Here is a 20,271-nt window from a genome sequence, read left to right on the forward strand (position 1 = left end):
GCCTCTCATAATAGGCTCCCTTCACAACTAGATTCCACCATCGTTTGTGTCTATGCAAATAAAAAAATAGCTTGGAAAAGAAAGTAGATTCAGAAAAAAGACCTTCTCAAATATACACTTTACAGCAAAGCTATTTCGTCACGCAAACCAACCAGAAGGTGATAAGTAAGTCCCATAGCACCACAATGTTCCAAATACAAAGATAAATCAAAGCACTATTATGAGTTTTCATTTACCTGTCTTATAAAGAAGTCTCCATGGATTAGAGACACAATGCCAAAGTTTGTATACTTAAAAATATGGTCCATCAGCCACATCATCTGACGGACAACCTGAAAAGTAAAAATAAATTTTAAAAATGAGTGAATTATCAAGTGCAGAGAAGGATGAATTATATATATACTGGTTGCATTCTTGTCACTCTTACAACAGCAATAAAACTAGCAAATAAATAGAATAAGGTCCTTTATGCCCAAAATATAAAGCAGCACAGGTGCTATGCTTCTCCCACGAGAGCAGAATTAAACAGCTGCCTTTTTGTTATATAATATACAGTTCTACAGTATTAGCCATGGCAGAGCAGCCACTTGTGTCCCTGAGAATTTAATCAAAGACTGCTGCTCGTCCCAGTCAAGCAGCACAGTGGGAAGGCTAAAACAGCAAGGTTGAGCAGATCAATTCACTTGACCATCACTTCTTACAGGACATGAAGGCAGCTACTTTACCTGTTCAGTAAATCTCATCCTTTGAGATTTAACAGAGGAGAATTACTCCCAATAAAGTAAACAACAGAAGGGGAAAGCTGTTTTTCTCACAAGGTCTTTTTCCTCTATCTCTCCTACATGCAGTTTTTGAGAGGGGTAGGAAGTGGTTCCCCAAAACTGGAAGCTCCAGTGTCTCTTACATGCTCCCAATCATAGGCTAGGCTGCCTTTTCTCTTCCCTGTGTTATGAGGCCACATCATGACTAGCACAAGTTCAGTGAACCTGAAGTCATGTAAGACAGCACTCTTCCATTTACCACTATCAACAAAGAATATGAAGGACTGTGACATTTCTCTGGTGCTCAGATGATCATTCAAGCCCCTTCTGCTTTGTATCTTTCTCACGCACTTTGAGGCAAACACAGAAGAAAGCAGCCTAAGAAATAAAGATAACATGCCTGCCAGTGGTATTCCTTACTAGATGCTACACATCCAAAGGACCAAAGGCACACTATGTATTTGTGAGTGACAGAAGAAAAAGTAGTTCCTAGATCCAATGCCGTACTTGAGACTAATATTGGTGAAATCATTTATCCTACAGGGATCTCCAGGCCTCTGTTAAATTAAAGTGAGGATCTTAAAGCCAAATTATTCTCTGGAAAGAATGCTAATGTCTGCATTTCAGCAAACTAAAAAGCTTTATGCAAAAAAAAACAAGAGAGAAAAGGTGTGCCCTGAGGACAAGAGTCAAAAAAAGCATCACTCAGAGGTGTTACTGCTCATCAAGGCACTACAATAAACTCATGCTCATGCATCACCCGAAGGGGACAGGCTGGTGTAGGGAACCACATCCTTTGATAAAAACACCACCAAAATTTCACTAATGATGATTCAGCCCGCAGCAGTACTCAGACCTGCCAGTGTTCATCTACTACTTTGGCATTTTGACAACTACTTTCTATTGTATCAAGCAGAAGTTAAACCAACATAATCTATTTTACTGGAGGAGATAAGCAAACTTAATACTCTTCTGTGCTATAAAGAAAACGTGTCTTTTGGGGAGTCAACACTGGTCCCAGATGTTCCATGGCAATCCTGGATGAGGATCTCTTGCCCACCAGTGCTACAGCTTCTCCCTTACCATACCACTTGATAGTGTCTTTTTCTTTAGATAATGGTAATTTATCCTGCAAGTTGATCACTGCTCTTCAAAGTCCATCTCACCTTGTTTTAGGTGCCACAGGGCTTCTAACTGGCATCCCTGGGCTTCCCCAGCCTTTTTGAGGAGTGATGAGTTTTTGTCAAAGATAAGTGTGACATGCAAATTACAACTGAGACACATACAGTCTGCTGCGTGTGGGCTACAAAGAGACAAACTTCAGAGCCCAGTGATCATAAATCTGTGTGTAAGCCTAGGCAACGGTAAGAAGTAAAAAAGAGAAAGTATTTTTATGTATGAAATAATATATACATGTGCTAACATAACAAATCAAAAAGCAGTTCAAAGAATAGGACACAGTTGTCTTGTCTGCAGTCAAAAGGCAAATGACATTAATGGATATTCATTTATTCTGGTAGCAAGGGTAGAACAGAGGACACTGCAAAATTTTGTTGGTGACTCGTTTATTTAGTATCCTCAGGAATAAAACAATACTTATGAGATGAGCCTCTTATCACTTGCATTTCAAAGAGGCTTAAACAAAGATATTCAGAAGTATTCTGAACACAAAGTAATAATTGCTTAAAATAATTCAAAGAACTTTTGGATGCCAGTTCAGGTCCTTTTTCCTTCATGCTTCCTGGTTAAGTAAGCTCAGAAGCTAGAAAAAGCTTTTTCCAACTATATTTAAAATAATTTAGGTGCTTTCTATTCACAGGCCCACTTCAGTCTACACAGATTTCATAACAAAGCAACCTGGACAGACTGACTTTCATTTTTCAAGCATCTGTAACTTCACAATGAAACCTGAGAAAGCACAACTTGAAATCTGCACACAAACCACTGCAAGCTGCTCTTTTGTCCCCACTACACACCCTTCCTGGCACTGCTTTCTCTTCCAAATCAGAAAAAACTCCCATATTTATCAGTCCTAATCTAGTCAGAAAGCAGTAACAACAGCATTTTAATCTACTTCTTTTTGTTAAACACATAACCTTCAATATTTATGAGACCACAACTTACTTTTTTTAACTCTTACTTTCACAAAGAAATCGGAACAATTTATCAAACTTTAATAAAAGTATAATTAGGTCATTTCTGGTTCACCTGAAATTTTGCTGTTTAGCTTTTATTATGGGATAATGTATTAATCAAAAAATGCCAATCCAGTCCTTCCACTAAAATTCAAATTTTTAGCTAAAGTTCCACTTCTCTAATGAGAGATCATTCTTTTCTTATTCATGTAAGTGAATCGAAAAAACCAGAAATATCTCAGCAGATATATTTTATCTTACTGCTTTGTGAGATTAAATTGACTTAAAACAGATAGGCTACACTCTCATTGGTATCTAAGGATTTATAAAATACTGGAAAAAAATACCATCATGGCTCCTGACACCATCCTTGGGAAACTCTGTCAAGTTACAAGACTGTCTCATGGGTTTGCCTCACTACAGAGAAAAATCCAGAACTTTAAATTTAACACTTCTGATGTATTACATGAACTTTTTTTTAAAGGCAGCATTAAACTCTAAGCACTTGCAGATTACATCTGGTTTTGGTCTGTACTGGCTGGTAAAAGCAAGCTTGTGGACTAGCACAAGCTTAACTCTCCTAAACAAAAAAAAAATCTTGAAAATTACAATCTTGCTGACAGATTAGTACTCCATAGTGAAGGACTCCATATTAAATTTAAACTGGATTTAAGAAAAGCTGACTAATTTAAGCATTTGCATACTGTACAACAATTATTTCTGGACAGATAGGTTTATTTTTTCTTCCTCCAGTACTTCCACAGTCACACTAAGTAAAGACAATTCTCTTTAGAAATACAAAGCATGGTATTTAAAGGCACCTGATCCAGCAAGTTCTAGCAAAGATAAACAATCCTGATCGCTCTCATTATTTTCAGCCACTTGTACTTACTGTATTTTAAGCATGTATCGAAGCTCATATTGTTTTATTTCTTTATTAGCTAAAAACACCAAAGCCATACTAAGCTCTGGACATGCACATTCCAAGAGCAATGACTGCAACTACTTAAGGGAAAAAATAGTGATTTTAGGGGTTTTCTGCTTTTTTGAAAACATGCAAACCTAATAATTTTCCATGGTGAAGATTATTTGTGATCTCAATGCCTTCCTTCATTTCTGGCATCTCCTACATCCACTGAAACTTACTCTGTCTTGACTGAAATGTTTCAGCTATGGGGTCAAATGGGATAAACATGACTTAGATTTAGATCTATAAACTAGTGGTTAAGATCATATGCCATACATATCCACCCTCACAGTCATATCTTTACCACAAGACTGTCCTATGTAGAATTTTGATGAGGGAAATTGAAGAGCTTATTCTGTCATTCTACTCATTTGGGTACAGCACAGAATGCACTGCATATATACTGAATATATACCAAATTCCCTCAATTCCAAAAGAAATGAAAGCAATCAGAAGTATTTTTACAACAGCCTGCTCTAGACTAGTGTAGAAAGAAAGGTGTCTGCTCCATCTTGAGTAGCATTTTTATACTTTGTGAGGGGGGTTGTTTAAAAGGTTTTTTTGTTGGTTTGGGGTTTTTTTTCATCAGCTTTGCTGTCATAAGCAAGATCTGAAAAATTTTCTAAAAAATGGTAAATCACTGATAAAGGTAAGCATACCTATAGCATAACTATATTAATTTGTGCTAAGAAAAACAGTGCCAGGTACAAATTGTGCAGATGGAACAAAAAGCAGTTCTTGTTTCCTTGTTTCTTCAGGGTATGATGAAGGAAGCAACACTAAGACACTTAAAGAAAGAAGACAACACTAAGACAGATACAGCTGCTGCATTTTTTCAGCTTGACAGGTATGCCTCCTACCCTTTGTAGCCTAATCATGCACACATGCCCTTCTTCCTGATTTGTATTTAAATTTGATCTCCTGTTTAGATCCTATACTCTGGTTTCCACCCCTTAGATATGAATTTTCTGAACAGCAATGCATGGAACAATTAACATTAGTTAAAACTTCTCACCAAGAAATCCTTAAGGGCTTGTGAAATAAGAGCTCAAGCAATTTGGATCTTCGCCAGGTAGCTTAACTTTGGCATGCCCTCACTCCTACCAAAATCCCATACACAGCTTGCTCTAACTTTGAGAAAAACTCCATGCTGGAATAAAGTCATAACCAAGATGCTAGACCTGTGTTGGTCTGAGCAAATTTGGCTTCAGTAGCACAAAGGCATGAGGTGAGAGGAAAAAGACAAGTACAGGATTACTTGAGAGGAGATCTGCTTCCCTCTGCGCTAACCTTGACTGGATGCACAGTGACTCAGCTCACAGCTCACCTTCTCAAAGACAATGTTCAGGGTCTATACCAGCTCCAAGCTACTGGCTGTCACACTTTTTCCAAACAAAAAGCTCCCTACTGAGATGAGCTGGTGGTTAACACCCCAAAGTGAGCCATTAGGCTGCACAGGGACGTGAACAGGGAACACAGCACACACAGCAGCCACCCCTGCCCCGGATGTAGCCTACCGTGCCTTTGTCCTGAAGGCACATCATCAGAGTGCAGACGTCACCCGTCGCTTGGTGGTTCACCAGCACCATGGCTTCATCTTCTGACACTGCTTTAACATCATCACCCCATTCCACTACTATAAAAAAAAAAGGTAAATTTAGCAATGAGAACATACAAATTTTTCTATCAACAAAATGACCCCACACCCAGACTATAATCATAGAGAAACCTACATGCTACATGTCAATTTGTATTGGCACACAGCATAAGGCAGGAATATTAGCAAGACTGTTTTTCCAAGCAGGGGCTATTCCAGCTTAGTTTGAAACTGCATGCGCAGAATAAGAACAAAACAAAAATACTCTACCAGAACATGTGCACGGACATTGATCTTTTTGTGTCATTACACCATTCTATATTTAGGATCTGAAAATTACATAAGCTTTTTGACCCAGCTTTTGTATTCATCTATTTCACCTCATTAGATTAAAAAGAAAATTATATTGTCAACTGTGGGTTTTGCTGGCTAGGCTTGTTTGTTTTTTTTAAACTTTGCAAGTTTTTTTCCATTTCTACACTCACTATTATTATTCTACTCCAGTAAAGGCAAAACAAAAAATCTGTATTTGGATCATCAGGTTTAAAATGCTGCGTTAAACAAACGCATTAATTCAAATCTAAACAAGTTAGCTAAAGGCAAGGAAGTGGGTTCAGAAAATGCTGCTCAGATGACAGAATCTATTAGTTAATACTTTACAGACCAGATGCTCCAGTGGCAAGAATGGTATCTTCAAAAGGAAGATACAGCTGATTATCACCCAACACTAACACTATCAAAACCACTCTGAGATAAGGAAGAGAGGTTGAAATTGATGGTTCCATCACTGTGAAATAAATAAGTGGAGAAAGAGAAGACTGCCTCCCAAAGAACACAGGATGGGAAACAAGGAAACATGTGCTGTGAACTAAAGACCAGAATATGCCTAATGCTGCTATTGGGGCAAAGAGACAAGTGAGTAGAGTCTGTTGTTCTTCAGTGAGAGGGATGGACACTGCAGTGCAGGGTTAAGGGAAAGGATAGAGACAGAGGATCACTATGAAGTTCCAAAGGAAAATAAGATGCATTGCTCGTGCAGGTAGGATGTAACTTCTCCTGTATTTGTTCCGTACCTTAAGTGATTCCTACTGGCTATTATTTTCGGTTCTGACAACAAACAGAATATTTCACTTGCACTACTGACTCTTTTGTACTGTTAAAGGTTCTTCAGGCAGTGAAAAACTCTCAGCACAGGCTAATTACTTTACTGTCTTTGAAGAGATGGTTTAACTGATGCAAAGGTAATAGGCTACACTCTGAAGACAAGAAGCAATAATCCATGCATAGCTTCCCTGCCCTTGAAGAAATCAATTAGCATCACACTTTGGAAAACTGCCACTTTATTACTTTCTAACAGCTCCAAAATTAGTACAGAATTAAGACTTGAACACAAAATAAAAAAATAAAATGCTGCATTTGGTCACAAGTAGATAAAATCAGACTAGAAATATGAGGGTGAAGAGGACTGTTCAATCTCCTTTCCTTTCCTGGGAAAGCTAAGCACAGATCTTTCCTTATTTTTCTCACCATGAACTTGGAAGAGCCCCTTTATCCCTCCTCCTCACTTTGTGCAAATTCCCTGCCATGTTCTGTCTCACTCCATGAAAGTTGGGAAATGCTTGGCCATGGCAGTTGTAGTTGACAAGAACCTTCCTTATCAAGTATTTCACATATCTCACTATGGCAGAGTGGCACCCACAGAGCAAGAAACTGAGATGAAATGAGAATGGGAAATTGTTTTAAAGGGAAATTAATCAACCACATACTGACTTTGAAATTATTACTTCAGTGTTTCTATTTAGCAGCCAATCACAGAGCAAGAAATTGAGATGAAATGAGAATTGTTTTAAAGCTAAATGAATCAACCACATACCGACTTTGAAATTATTACTTCAGTGTTTCTATTTAGCAGCCAATATACAATAGTCTTACTGAACTGTGGCTTTCTAGAAGTAGTAAGAACTAAGTACTAAATATATCAAGTATCTACAAAATCAAATTTCTCACAAGTAGCTAACTGTGTCCAAATAAAACCATTTTATTTCTAGATCACTCTGAAAAAATAAATGCATTTCTTTACTCTAAATATTTCCCTGGAACTAGCAATTTAATACTAAAAATTTAAACTGTAGAACAGTTTAAATTAATCGCTTAAAAAATTATTCAGAGATCTAACTTCACAATGGATTAAAAAGAAGATCATGACTGAAAAATACAAGCCATGAGAAGCAGCATGCAATTGAAAACAACTAAAGAGGAGAACTTATGAAGCTCAATTAGCTTTAAAAAAGTACACTTTTAACACACTAGGTGAAGACTAATGTCTGACTTTGAAACTTTCAGATAGACCCAATCAAAGAAACACAGGGGGGAAAAAAACCTCTTGTTACCTATTTTACCCACTGCTGTTAAATACAAAGGGTATAAAACAAACAAGCAGCTCACAATACACTAACAGGTTTCATCTGCAAAGTAAGAAAAAGGTGAGTTCTGTGATCCCCCTCCAAACACAAGGTGAAGAAAAATGAAGTTTGATTTAGGTCTTCCAACTGATTTACTCCACTCACTACACCTACCACACAGCCAAGCCAACAGCCCAGCTCCTGCCACTCAGCTGACAGGTAGTGGGTTATTCAATCCCAGCGTACCAGCTGGCCTTCCTCTAGCTGCTTCTCCCTCTGTCACTCCTCCTCAGGCAATCAGGCTGTCTCTTGTGCTTAATAACGCTTTATGGTCAATTGATTGACCTGATTATCAAGGAGAACAGAATCACTTTGTCCGAGTCCTTCACACAGCATTTCTGGATTGAAAAGAGAACAGCAAACCACAGAAGCGTGCAGAAAAACCACTGCCACTACTGCAGTTTTATAGAGACGAAAAAAACCAAACCCTCAAATCTCTAGAATTTTAAGTCCACTGTGTCCCCCCACAGTGGAAGGAATAAATGCTTGTCTTCAATTTTCTCCCCACACAAAGGAGAACCTTTTGCTTTAAGAAATACTTGCAGTATTACATTCCTCCAATGCAGTTGGAAACATTGAAATCAAAACCTCAGCTGCATGGCAGCAGAACCAACAACACTGCTTTGCTTCACTGTAAGAAGAAAAAAAACAGCTCAAAGACAAGTATTTGTTACTTGGGGTCCTGAGATCCAGCAAACTTTCCTCCACAGCTTCTTTCTATTACCAGTTTTTAAAGACAGCAGTTCTGTGTCCACAGCCTGACAATAGTCAGATTTCTGCAAATGCAGTTTAACATAGTAAAATAACATAAAGAGAGTAAAGAGCAGGAAATCATTTTAATGAGGCAAGACAGAAGTGATTTTGCTTAAAGAGAGTTTCACTTGTGACTTCAGGATGTGAGCAAAAGGCTTCAACAGAAAAGGATGAAGACAAATCTACTTGCAATTACATGAGCCCCAGGACAGAAATATTTATCCTTCTCTCATAAAAAGAAGTGCAAGATGTACTACATCAAGAAAATAATTTATTTAATGAGCTGCAGACTTAGCTTTTTATGAGCTAATCCTTACAGAGCTCCAAGAAGAGAACAAAAGTAATACAATTTTTTCCATATTTTTACTGAACTATTACTAGCTATTGCAAGTTCTCAGAACACTTGGCTACTTTGTAATCATGTCCTTAATGTAGCTGTCTGCATTCAAGTGATGCTAAGAATAAATATTCAAGCACTTCAATTACAGTATGCCACTAGGATGAGCAAAGGACTACTAACCTAACTACCCACTCACTAGATTCATTTTATAGTTTTCAATACACCTGGAAGAATGGCAATCTACTGATTTGTGCAACTGCCCAGACATTAATATGAACAACTTCATTCTGCATACTGTATTTTAAAACTTAAAAAATGCCCTGAAAGTTTCAGCATCTCTTCTTTGTTATAGTCAGTAGTTTCACTACAGTGTGCCCTAAGAACTGGCATAGATCTCCTTGGCCTCATAACAACTTAAGTCCAAATTTATTATTTCAAAAGACACCCAGTTTTAAAGACTGACATCTTACGGCAAGGTCAGGGAAGTCACCTTAAGCATTCTAATCACAACTACTGAAACACAAATCGCCTGAAAGTTACAATATATGTAAACATGTAATTGATTTGGATCTCCACTTTATTTGCTATTTAGACTTGAGTCCACACAATATTCACAACTTTCTCTAAAAACTGGGAGAAGTTAAGAACTTCCACTCCAGAACTTTCCACAGAATCACAGAATGGGTAAGGTTGGAAGGAACCACAGTGACTCATGCAGCCCAACCTCCCTGCTCAAGCAGGTCATCCCACAACACATGGCACAGGATTGCATCCACACAGTTCTTGAAATCTCCAGTGAGAGAGACTCTCAACCTCTCTGGACAACCTGCTCCAGTGCTTAGTCACTGCACAATAAAGAAGTTCTTTCTCACATTCAGGTGGGAATTCCTATGCATCAGTTTCTGCCTGCTGCCTCTTGTCCTATGCCCAGCACCACTGAGCGGAGCCTGGTCTGTCCTCCAACACCTCCCTACAGATACCTAAGATTGAAGATGTCACCTCTCAGTCACCTCTCTCACCTTTTCTTCCTAAGAGAGATGTTCCAGTCCCTGCACCATCTTTGTGGACCTCCACTGGACCAGCTCCAGTAGCTCCATGTCCCTGCCAGCTCCAGTAGCTCCACGTCCCTGTTGTACTGAGGAGCCCAGATGCAGCACTACAGATGTGGCCTCACTAGAGCAGAACTGAGGGGCAGGATCACCACCCTCAACCTGCTGGCAATGCTCTTCCTAAGCACCCCAGGACACCACTGGCCTTCTTGGCACAAGGCACTGCTGGCTCAAGGACAGCTTGTTGTCCACCAGGCCCTCCAGGTCATTCTCGGCAGAGCTGCTTCCCAGCAGGTCAGCTCCCAGACTGTGCCACTGGTGCACAGGGTTATTCCACCCCACGTACAGGACCCTGCCTTTTCAGATCCATTCACTGTTTATTTTCCCTTCTGATCACTTCCATCCATGTCACCAGGCTTCACGACAACTTGTTCCAAGAAGCTGCAGACTGACAACTCCTAGAACTGAACAGAATCACCTTTAGTCGATCGCTTGGAAACCTTCAGCAACAAATAAACAGCATTACTGAGGAAAGGCCTTCCTCAAAAGCCACCTTGCTGTCTAGCAGGAAGAATGTTATTGTTAGGTATTGAGCAGTGACTAATACCTGACAACCAGGTTTCCATGTTTCAAACACTTCCCCTCTTAGTCAAGCATTCATGTCTGGCAAGTTGCAATCCTGCTTTACTGTTATTCACAAACAACTCGTCAAAGCATGTTTCAACTGGAGTAACCATGTACAGTTGTTCAACTCATTTGTCTCTCCCTAACAGATGGGATTCTTTGATAGCTGGCATTACAAAATCCCAGAAGTGATGCCAAAGGTTAAATACTACTTAGACGTTTTTTACCCTTCACAAAAAGGTTAAGGTATTTATCTCTGAGAACTGGTTGTCTACAGTGAAAAAAAGGAAAACAAAAAATGGACTAAGCTAATTACCATACACTTAGTCTTTTGCACTTATTAAGCATGTATTTTAGGGTCAGAATATATTTAAAAACACCTAGATAAAATCAGACATATACTACTTGAAAGAGAAAAATAGCTCTTCTTATCCCACCCATTCCTTCCAAAATTCCTACTGCCAAGGAAGACTTCATACCTTGTTTTTAATAACACACAAGAGGTACAGATGATGAATAAAAATACAGCACAGAAAAGGAAACATATACATACAATACCATATCTCATTAAACAGGGCTTAATATACTGTTCTTCTTCCATTAAAGAATGTACCCTTCCTAACAGAAGTATTGTTGATTTCAAGGCTACCACAATAACCATATCTTTATGTTGTAAACAAGCAATTTCAAACCAGATTTTACTAACAAAAAGAGCATCCTTAACAGATAACTTGATTCAGATTTTCATGATGATAAACTGACTGCACTGACAAATTTTCCCTTTATTTCAACAAAGAAAAACACTTTGAAGTAGAAAATTCAGAGGATGAACAGCAGCTGGGGAAGGAAAGGCTGCAAATAAAGGGAGGTTATTCCTACAATGTATGTTAATGAGCCAAGGCTGGGTTTAAGATGTCCCAGTCACCATCTTTGGTTTCTTGTCACCAACCATTTCGCACACCTCTATGCTTCGTTGTACGAAACAACACAGATTTTTTTGCTCTCAGTTCTTCTTGGCTTCTGTTCCCTCCTCCTGCAGTTTAAAGTCAGATCTACTTTGTGGACAAGAACACTTCAGTAGTCACAATATTTATCCCCAAAGTCAACTCACCCTCTTACTTCAATTAACCAGCAGTCAGAAATGTTGAAAACTGGAGACAATTACAACAAAGATATCCTGGCTGTCACCTTTCTTACCAGCCCAAGAAGCAGGTTTTTCCTAAAGCACAGCAGTTCCTTTTGGAAATAGGCTCTAGCAATGACTGCTTTTGAAGACTGACTTAATTTTCCTGGAGTGCACGTTCAAGACCTCATGGGTACGGTTTACTCGAGTTCTATAATTCACTGGCACAAGAGATGATGCTTGTGGCTGAAGAGAGGGCTCCTTCTACCCACATGTGAATGAGAATCAATAATCAGCAAAACCTTAGCTCACCTTCAAGGAAGCAAACTTCTTCCACTGACTTAAGTACTGGCAATACCAATTTCAAGAGCTTCAGCATTTGGCAGTTGTATTAGGCAAGCAGTTTATATTATGAGAAAACATTTAAAATTAATAGATCCTGTCAGAATACACAAGCTATGACCACAGCAGATATTTAAGGAAGGGTTCCAATATGTCTTAAGTATTACAAGAACATGTCTTGCACTGGACATACCCTCCACATTTTCTGGAGGTCTCAGTTATTTCATGCTACTCCCACAACACTGCTTGACATGTAGAGGCACCCAAGCCCTACATCTCATAGTTTCAATCATCCAAATTGAAGCCCAGCTGTAGATGGTGGTGCCTGCTCCCAAGGAGTAGTACACGTCCCACTGTTTGTAGCCACACAGGTAAACAGGAACTGTGAGATGTGAAGATTGATGTCAGCTTTCATGACTACAGTGGTAATGAACTGTAGCAGCTGAGAAGGAACTCCGCTGTCTGTTTTGCTGCTTCTATTCTTAGAAAACCAACTGCAAGACTGAAGAAGGAGATGGAGCGCTGAAATCCTTTTGAAGCACCTCGCGCTCATGAGTCAGAGCACTCGCAGAAGGAGCGAGCTGAACAGCACATTCCTCCCCAGTGACAGATAAAATACATTAACCACCCAGAAGAACATCAATGCATTCATGAACTAATATCCTAAAGCTTTAATACCTTACATACTGCAGATTGTATAATGACCAGAAGAAAAAAAATAGTTTGTTTGAAGTCTAGAAGGAGAAGTGAAACAGTGGGGTAGTCTAGCAAGTTTTCTCACCATTAAAGAATATTTCAAAAGAAAAAATCAGCACAAGTAAAGGTTATTAAGGGACACTGCAATCAAATCATCAGGCCTAAAAGTTGAAAATTATCCTGACAAGTTTTAAAGTATGCACACAAAAGATTACCTAGTTAGAAGCACACTGTCACCAAGGTCATAAAAAGGCAGGTGAACCTGAGCCAAGAGTAAATACAGTTCAGATTTACTGCCACCACTTCAGTTTATGTGCAAAGCTGACATCCTGTACCATTTTAGTCACTCCCAGTTACAGTGTGGAAAGAAATAATGTCAACCTATGTTCATAAAACGTTTATTTCCAACATGAAATAAAGACTACATTTACAGGACTGTCTTTAAGATTACCATAAACCAAAAAAAGGATGTAAGCTAAAGATGAACTTTTGCCTTTTCCTGGTCAAAAGCCTCTAAACACTGGGGATGACTGAAAAGTTGTAATGCTGTAAGTGAAAGAAGCAAAGAATCATATTTTCATAAAACAAATATCAAAGATTCTGAATAGAAGGATCTCAGCTAAGTTGTTACATAGTGCAAGCACAAGATCTGCAGCTTATTCAGACTGCACAATGGAAGTAACTACATTTGACAATCACTGATCACAAGACCTATCGTATGAAAAAATTGTCCCACAGAATTTTGGTCCAGAGATGTTTTATTCCTCTTTAAACAGAGAGGATGGATTTGAAAATTTTAAGAGACCGCCAAGACATACATTTTTTTTTACCACTCTGCACTTTCTGATTCAAGTCCAAGGTCAGAGATGGTGACGGAAACACCACAGACTACCTTCCATCACAGAGGTCAGTGCTTACTTAACTAGACCTGTTGTCAGACAAGGCTGTGGGTTCTGTATTTTGGTCTCTTTATCCACAGGTATAATTTTTACAAGTGAAAAAGGATTCTCACCAATTAAGCACATGACTTTAAATACTGAACCTACATAATACTTTTCCATGGTTTTAAAATGCAAGAGTCAAAATTTCAGGGTTTCACCCATAATACTGATGTCTGCTTTTAATAAGAGGCACATCTGATGTTGGACTACACTAAGTTGATATCTTAGAAGTCCTTTTTAGTATACTGTATGTTGGAACTACAGTAATTTAACTATGGTTACAATGCAAACCATATTCTAATCTCGAAAAAACGTCTATCTGTAAGACTGCTTTATGAAAACCAGTCTGGCTTTTCTAGAATTAAAAAGAAAAGTTACTTTGAAAGCAGCAATTCTGGAATACAACACCACTACAACATTCCCAGCACGCTTTTTTGCAAAAGGTTAAGTACTACAGAGGAGCAAGAGAGAAGGAAAGAGTGTTGGTTTTCTCTGGTAAAAAAACATACCAGTGCTGCGGGGTAAGGAAAATATGCGACAAATACAAAGTTTCCTATTATTGTTACCCTTATCACCCTTTCCAGCAAATAGCAGCTGGCTGAGGATCTGTATTTTTAAAATCTTGAACCCAGCAGGTTGCTACAGTACTTTAGCCATACTCATCTGCCCCATCACTACTGCTGTGCCACTAAGCAAGTAGAAACAGAGCTGACAAACAGGGTCTGACTCAGCAAACACAGACAGGAATATAAGTGCTATGGCACTTTTGCCTTTATTTTCCCTTTAAAAACTACTGTTATCTTATAAAAAATACCCATCTGCTGCATGAGTGGAGATCTTGTTCCCTGCTGGGTTCAAGTCAGAAAATACCGTATGAGTTCATGTTCAGTATATGAAGTGGGGGGAAGAGGGAAGAAGTAGGATGTTTGGAGTGATGGAGCTTGTCTTCCCCAGCAAACACTTGTGTGATGGAGCCCTGCTTTCCCAGGGACAGCTGAACACCTGCCTGCCATGTTGAACTGGAGAAAGACTTCCTTGCTTTGCTTTGCTTGTGTGCCCAGCTTTTGTTTTCCTCATTAATCTTGCTTCAACCCCTGGGTTTTCTCACTTTTACTTTCAATTCTGTGCAGATCCTGCTAGCAGGGGAGCTTTGCAGCAGCTGTGTGGGGCTTGAGGGGTGGCTAGGGTTAAACCACAACAAAGAGCCATTGAGATGATGAAGAGACCAGCGCATCTTTCATGGGAGGAGAGGCTGAGGGAGCTGGGACTGTTCAGCCTGAAGAACAAAAGGCTTTAGAGGGAAAATCGTACCCATGTGTCAGTACCTGACAGAGGCCCAGAGAGGTGTAAAGCTGACTTAGCCACACTCTTCCCTGCAGTGTCCAGTGACAGGTTGGAGGTAATAGGGACAAATAAAAATATAAAGGATACCCCACTTCAACACAAGGCAAACCCCCCCCCCCCACAACAACCAAACCACAAAACATCTTTACTATAGTATGTTACCAGGTTGCACAATGAGGTTGTGAAATGTCCATCCTTGGAGCTGTTCAAACCCTGACAGGACACAAACCTGTGCAACTGACCTGCCTTCGAGTGGGGGGTTCAGCTATAAGAGCCTCAAAAGTCCTTTTCCAACCTAAACAACTCTGACAGCCTGATACCAGGAGGAAAAACACAGTGTTTACAGAACTCTCTCTTATGTACAGCTGTATGTATACTATATGTACAGCTGTATGTGTATGATATGTACAGCTATAACAAAACCTACAACTTCATCCTGCAGCATGAGAAGGATCAGCCTTTACAATCACAAAGCACATATTGCAAATAAAAACTGGCAACATTTTTCTGTCTTACTGCTGCAGAACTGCAGCAAAGATATAAATCTGGAAGATAGTTCAAATCTTAATATGAAAGAAGCAGAGTATGATTCATCTGGGATCATCAAACAGGAAAAAAAAGTGGGACCAACCCCAGGAGCTGGAGGCAACAATGCATTTTAGCCGTTTAGAATAAGCCATTGTGTTCACTGCTAGGAAGTCGTGATACCCTCATCTGAAAATGTTCCTTTAGATATTTTTATCTCTAGCTATATTATGGAAAAGTGAACTCCTCTATGGAGACTGTTTTGTCTGCATGACAAACATAATACAGGAAAGCAGCGAGACTGAAACTGAACTACTTTAAGTTACTGGAACACCAAGATACTCAAATTACTATATAATACTCAGATATAGCAGGTGACACCTACTCAAACACAAAACTTAAGAGTAGTAACAAGTAAACAAAAAATCCCAACAGGTAGAGGGGGAAGGCCCTAATTATTTCCTGTATTATCTTTATACAAAATATTTATCTAAAGTAGTTACCTAAGTTGCTCTGCTTGAGAAGCAGAAGAGAGTCACTGCAACATCATGGGACAATCTGTGCTGGTGGGAAAGAAAAAACAACTGGAAGGGGCAAGGCAGCACAATCAGGGCTATCAGAAGATGGCAAGATGGGGCAGCAAGCACCAGCTGAACCAGGATGAATCCTTTCAGAACTGTGGTTTGCTACGCTGGAAGACCTGCTGGGCAAGTCTGGTTGGCCCAACAAGAAAAGCATAACCAGGACAAGTCACCCAGGTTACCTTCAAAATTGCTGTGAATGTCTTTCTGAAACAACCTTGTTACGCATGTTGTGGTCTCTAAACCACCACAAGTGTAGAGTTTTGTTCTTTTAAAGAATATGTTTAGAACATGCTAAAAACCTGCATCCTCCCCACTCCTCTTTGTAAGCTGATGTACAAGAGAAAGTTAAACATCCTTGGTACAAAATTTTTGTTGCCATGTGTCACAGAGACTATATAGCCACTACTAAGGCAGGGACAGGATGACAGCTGCTTAATTTTTAGTGGGCTTGGATTTGTTTGGGGAAAGCAAATCAGAGAAAAAATTTTCTCCCAAAGACAGCAGTCTGAAAGCACACCCCCTGTCACAGTTAAAGTACTGCATCCTAGCAATAACCTGAGCTGCCTTTGCAGAAGCAACTGACAAGAAAGCAGAAATTACCCAGAAGCAGTACCAAAAACTACAGTACCATTACTAGTTTCCTTTTGAGTCACAAGCAATGGTATGCATTACTAATTTGATCCTGCTGCTTGTCTTTCCAGATGTGAAACTCCCTGTGATGCCAGAAAGACCCATTCATAATGTACTGCACTTGCCTCAACTGTTAAGGTGGCTCAGAAAGTACAGCTAAGACATCATACAGCCCTCAAAAGCTAATAGATACAGAACTAAAGCAGTCACACAAAACCCAGTCAGGGTCTGGGGGAGACAATGCCCAGAAAAGAGAGCCAAGGTTTTTGGTCCTAGAGCAAAGGGACACATCTCAGATTGTGTCATCAACACCAAAAAACAGTATATCCAAACCAAATGTGTGAAAAATCCCATTAGGACAATGGTCTATGCAGAACAAACAAGTTGTGAAATTGCAGGCCTGTTTCCTCCAGACAGAGAACTCTCTCTTTCGAAGGTGGGGAAAGGCTGAAACCTGCTTTGCAACCTCAGCTGTTCACTCTGACAATCCTGATGCAAACTGGCCAGCCTAGAACAAGCTGGCCAAAACTAATAATCAACAAGTCCTGTACAGGAACACAGCACTCCCACAGCTCCCATTCAACTGCTCAGCTGCTTCTGCAGAGGTGCACGCTGTTTGGGATCAAATTTTCTTCTTTGTATGACAAAAATAGGGTCTGCACTGTGTAGTCCAAAATAATGTAAATAATGGGGAAACTGGATGAAGACTCACTGAAAAAAAATGCACTTGCAAGGCAAAAGCAAGGCTTTAAATAAATAATTGGGAAAAATCTGTAATGCTGTTCCAAGAAGAAAATAAAACATGAGCAGACTGTGATGGCTAGAAAGAAATAAAGATAAGAATCATCTATTACCCTAGATAGGTAAATAGGTGGATGCAATCCCCATTAGATTTTTCTGCTTTTGAAGTGGACAGATTCAAGCCCTGGTTGCTTCTGGGAGCAATACACAAGACTTGAAGGAATTTATTACAGAAACTTTAAGTATATTCACTGATAACTGCTGAGGTGCACAAAACCAAATCCTGATAAAGACTGCACAAAATTTTCATTGTTACATTGTTATTTTCATTGTAGCAAGTTCTACCACTACAAAGTTCTGCAAAAATTGCTGGTTTACTCTTTAGGGGGAAGGAAAAAAAAAAGTGTTGAGGTATTTTGAAAGTCACAGTTCCAGCCATACTGAAAATTCTGCTCTCACTTAATCCAGATCCTCCAGCCAGCCCAGTTGAAAGTAGGGCTTTAGAGAGCTGATAGCAGTGAACAGATAGCAGTGAACCTGCCCAGGAAGAAATGGCCAGTTCCTCTCCATTTCAGATTTGCAGATTGAAAGCTTCCAACATAATAAAAAGGAAACCAGGACATCTTGAAGCTTTTAAGATGTTTTTTCCCAAAAAACACAGCTGCAGAAATGACATGACAAATGCAGCAATTTTCCAACAAATATCCCAAGGCCATGCTATACCAAGTCTTTCTAGGGACAGCAGAAGAAATCAGCCAAACCTAATTACATCTTGCATGAGGGACTGGAAAGGGTGGCCAGCAATGAAAAGACACTTATTTTAAGTCTAATTCACCTTTTTCACTGAAAGTTTTAAGTTTTTAAGTATGATTTGGGATCACAAACTTTTCAGAGCACTACACAAGAGGCTCTTTGAGGTAAAAGACACGCAGAATGCAGGAAACTGTCACTGGGCTGCAAGAAAAGAGAAAGCAATTTCTCATAGGAAACTGATAAAAAAAGATTCTAGTGCACTTACATAATAGTTAGAGAGGTAACTAATCAAGGGTTTTCTGGTACCCATGAAAATCTCTGACATGCCTTGAGGTTTATGAAATACAGGAACCAGAAAACTGCAGTCAGACTGGAAGTGAGCAAACATTGCTTTTTCCTTATACAAGATGTGCAACTTGCCTGAAACTCCAAGTGAGAGCTTGCACTCATCTCTCCCTACACAGAAACCCTAATTAATAGCATGGTGAAGAGGCCTGATCAGCCCCAAGAATTCAACTGTTTAGCTCTGAACTTTACCACTGGGACCAGGTGCAGGCAAGGGTCACAGCAAGAGGGTACATAGCAAGAAAAGCTGCCAGAGTGACAACAGTTAAGGACTAAGATCGTGTTTTTCAAAACATAAGCTAAAAAATAAATCTAATTACTGTACTAAGCAAGGAATCCATTTTCTCAGTGTTCAAATCAACTGGGCTCAGAAAAACATGGTATTTCATATAAGTAATATTGACTAAATACAATAAATAAGTCATATTGATTAAATACAAAAAAACAAGACCAGAGATAATCTGCTTTTCCTCCTCAGGGAGGCAAACTGCATGACTTTAATCACTGGCTGAAGGTTCAAGTCAAGAAAACAATACTGTCAGTGGAAGTCAAGATTCTAACTGTGGTAAGACCACCCCTATATCCCACCATTACCTTTGGTTTACCTAAACCAAGTTGACACCTTGCAGTTACCTTTTCATATTCTAAGCCTAAGTCACCACCACAAGACCTGATGATGCCTTGTTATACAGCTGATGTTTTTCAGCCCAGCTCACTGTCCGGTAGAAATAATCAGCACACAAAAGCAGTGCCAGGAACACCCTTTACTTTTAGATTACCTTGGTTAAATAGCCTGCATGGGAAAGGTGAAAGGCCCTTCTGTGCATTTATTTCTTGTCTCCTTACAGTGACCTCAGAACTGAGGAGGTTGTCTCCACTTGAAGGACATTGACCATTTAAATCTTTTCAACTTATTCAAGTCTGGACAGAAAAAATGCACATGAATGATCACAAGAACACTGAGATTGCAGATGTAGCATAATCTGAAAATCAATATCCTCAAGCCATAAAACTGGCTGCTAATCAACAGCTGCAGCATTACTCTCTTCTCCTCCCACACACCTCTGTGCCATCCTCCAGCTCCAGCAGGATAGTGTGGCCTCACACCACAGAACACACCCAGGCACTGGACATGCTCAACCTGCAGTGTGGAGGGGGACACCTGAAAATGAAAGACCTGCAAAGAATCAAAAAATAACTGGATACAGATGCAAGAAAAAAGAATAAACCTTTTAAGGGAAGTATTAAATGTTTCCATCATGATGTTTCAAGGACTTTAAAAAACTTCTCATCCATGTACCAATAACAGTCTTTACAACAAGGAAGCTGTAACATGAATTGTGAAAACACTGTCCCTTGTCCCACTGTCCTGCTTGTTAGATATCAGGTTAATTTTTTTCCAAATAATGGATTTTATAAAGGCTGGGGGAAATGCTGTTCAGTTACCACAAATTTAATAAAATAATTTCATCATAAACCAATTAGAAGCTAATGATGCAAATAAATATAATACAAAAATCCTATCTTTAGTTTTATGTTTCTGTTTATGCAAATTCCAT

At 39.4% G+C, this 20,271-nt stretch overlaps 1 protein-coding gene across 2 annotated transcripts in view; it reads right to left on the reverse strand.

Moving 5' to 3' along the window:
* LPGAT1 (lysophosphatidylglycerol acyltransferase 1) overlaps positions 1–20,271 on the reverse strand; it is a 61,010-nt gene that overhangs the window by 28,168 nt on the left and 12,571 nt on the right. For both annotated transcript variants that reach the window (XM_039697759.1, XM_039697760.1), the window contains 2 exons: positions 5,381–5,499; positions 237–332 (listed from right to left, as the gene is read on the reverse strand). In XM_039697759.1, coding sequence (XP_039553693.1) covers positions 237–332; positions 5,381–5,499 — 215 coding nt within the window. The remainder of the gene's footprint in view (positions 1–236; positions 333–5,380; positions 5,500–20,271) is intronic.

This window comes from Passer montanus, unplaced genomic scaffold (genome assembly GCF_014805655.1).
Source record: "Passer montanus isolate IOZ18808 unplaced genomic scaffold, ASM1480565v1 scaffold12, whole genome shotgun sequence".
Classification (NCBI taxonomy): Eukaryota; Metazoa; Chordata; class Aves; order Passeriformes; family Passeridae; genus Passer; species Passer montanus.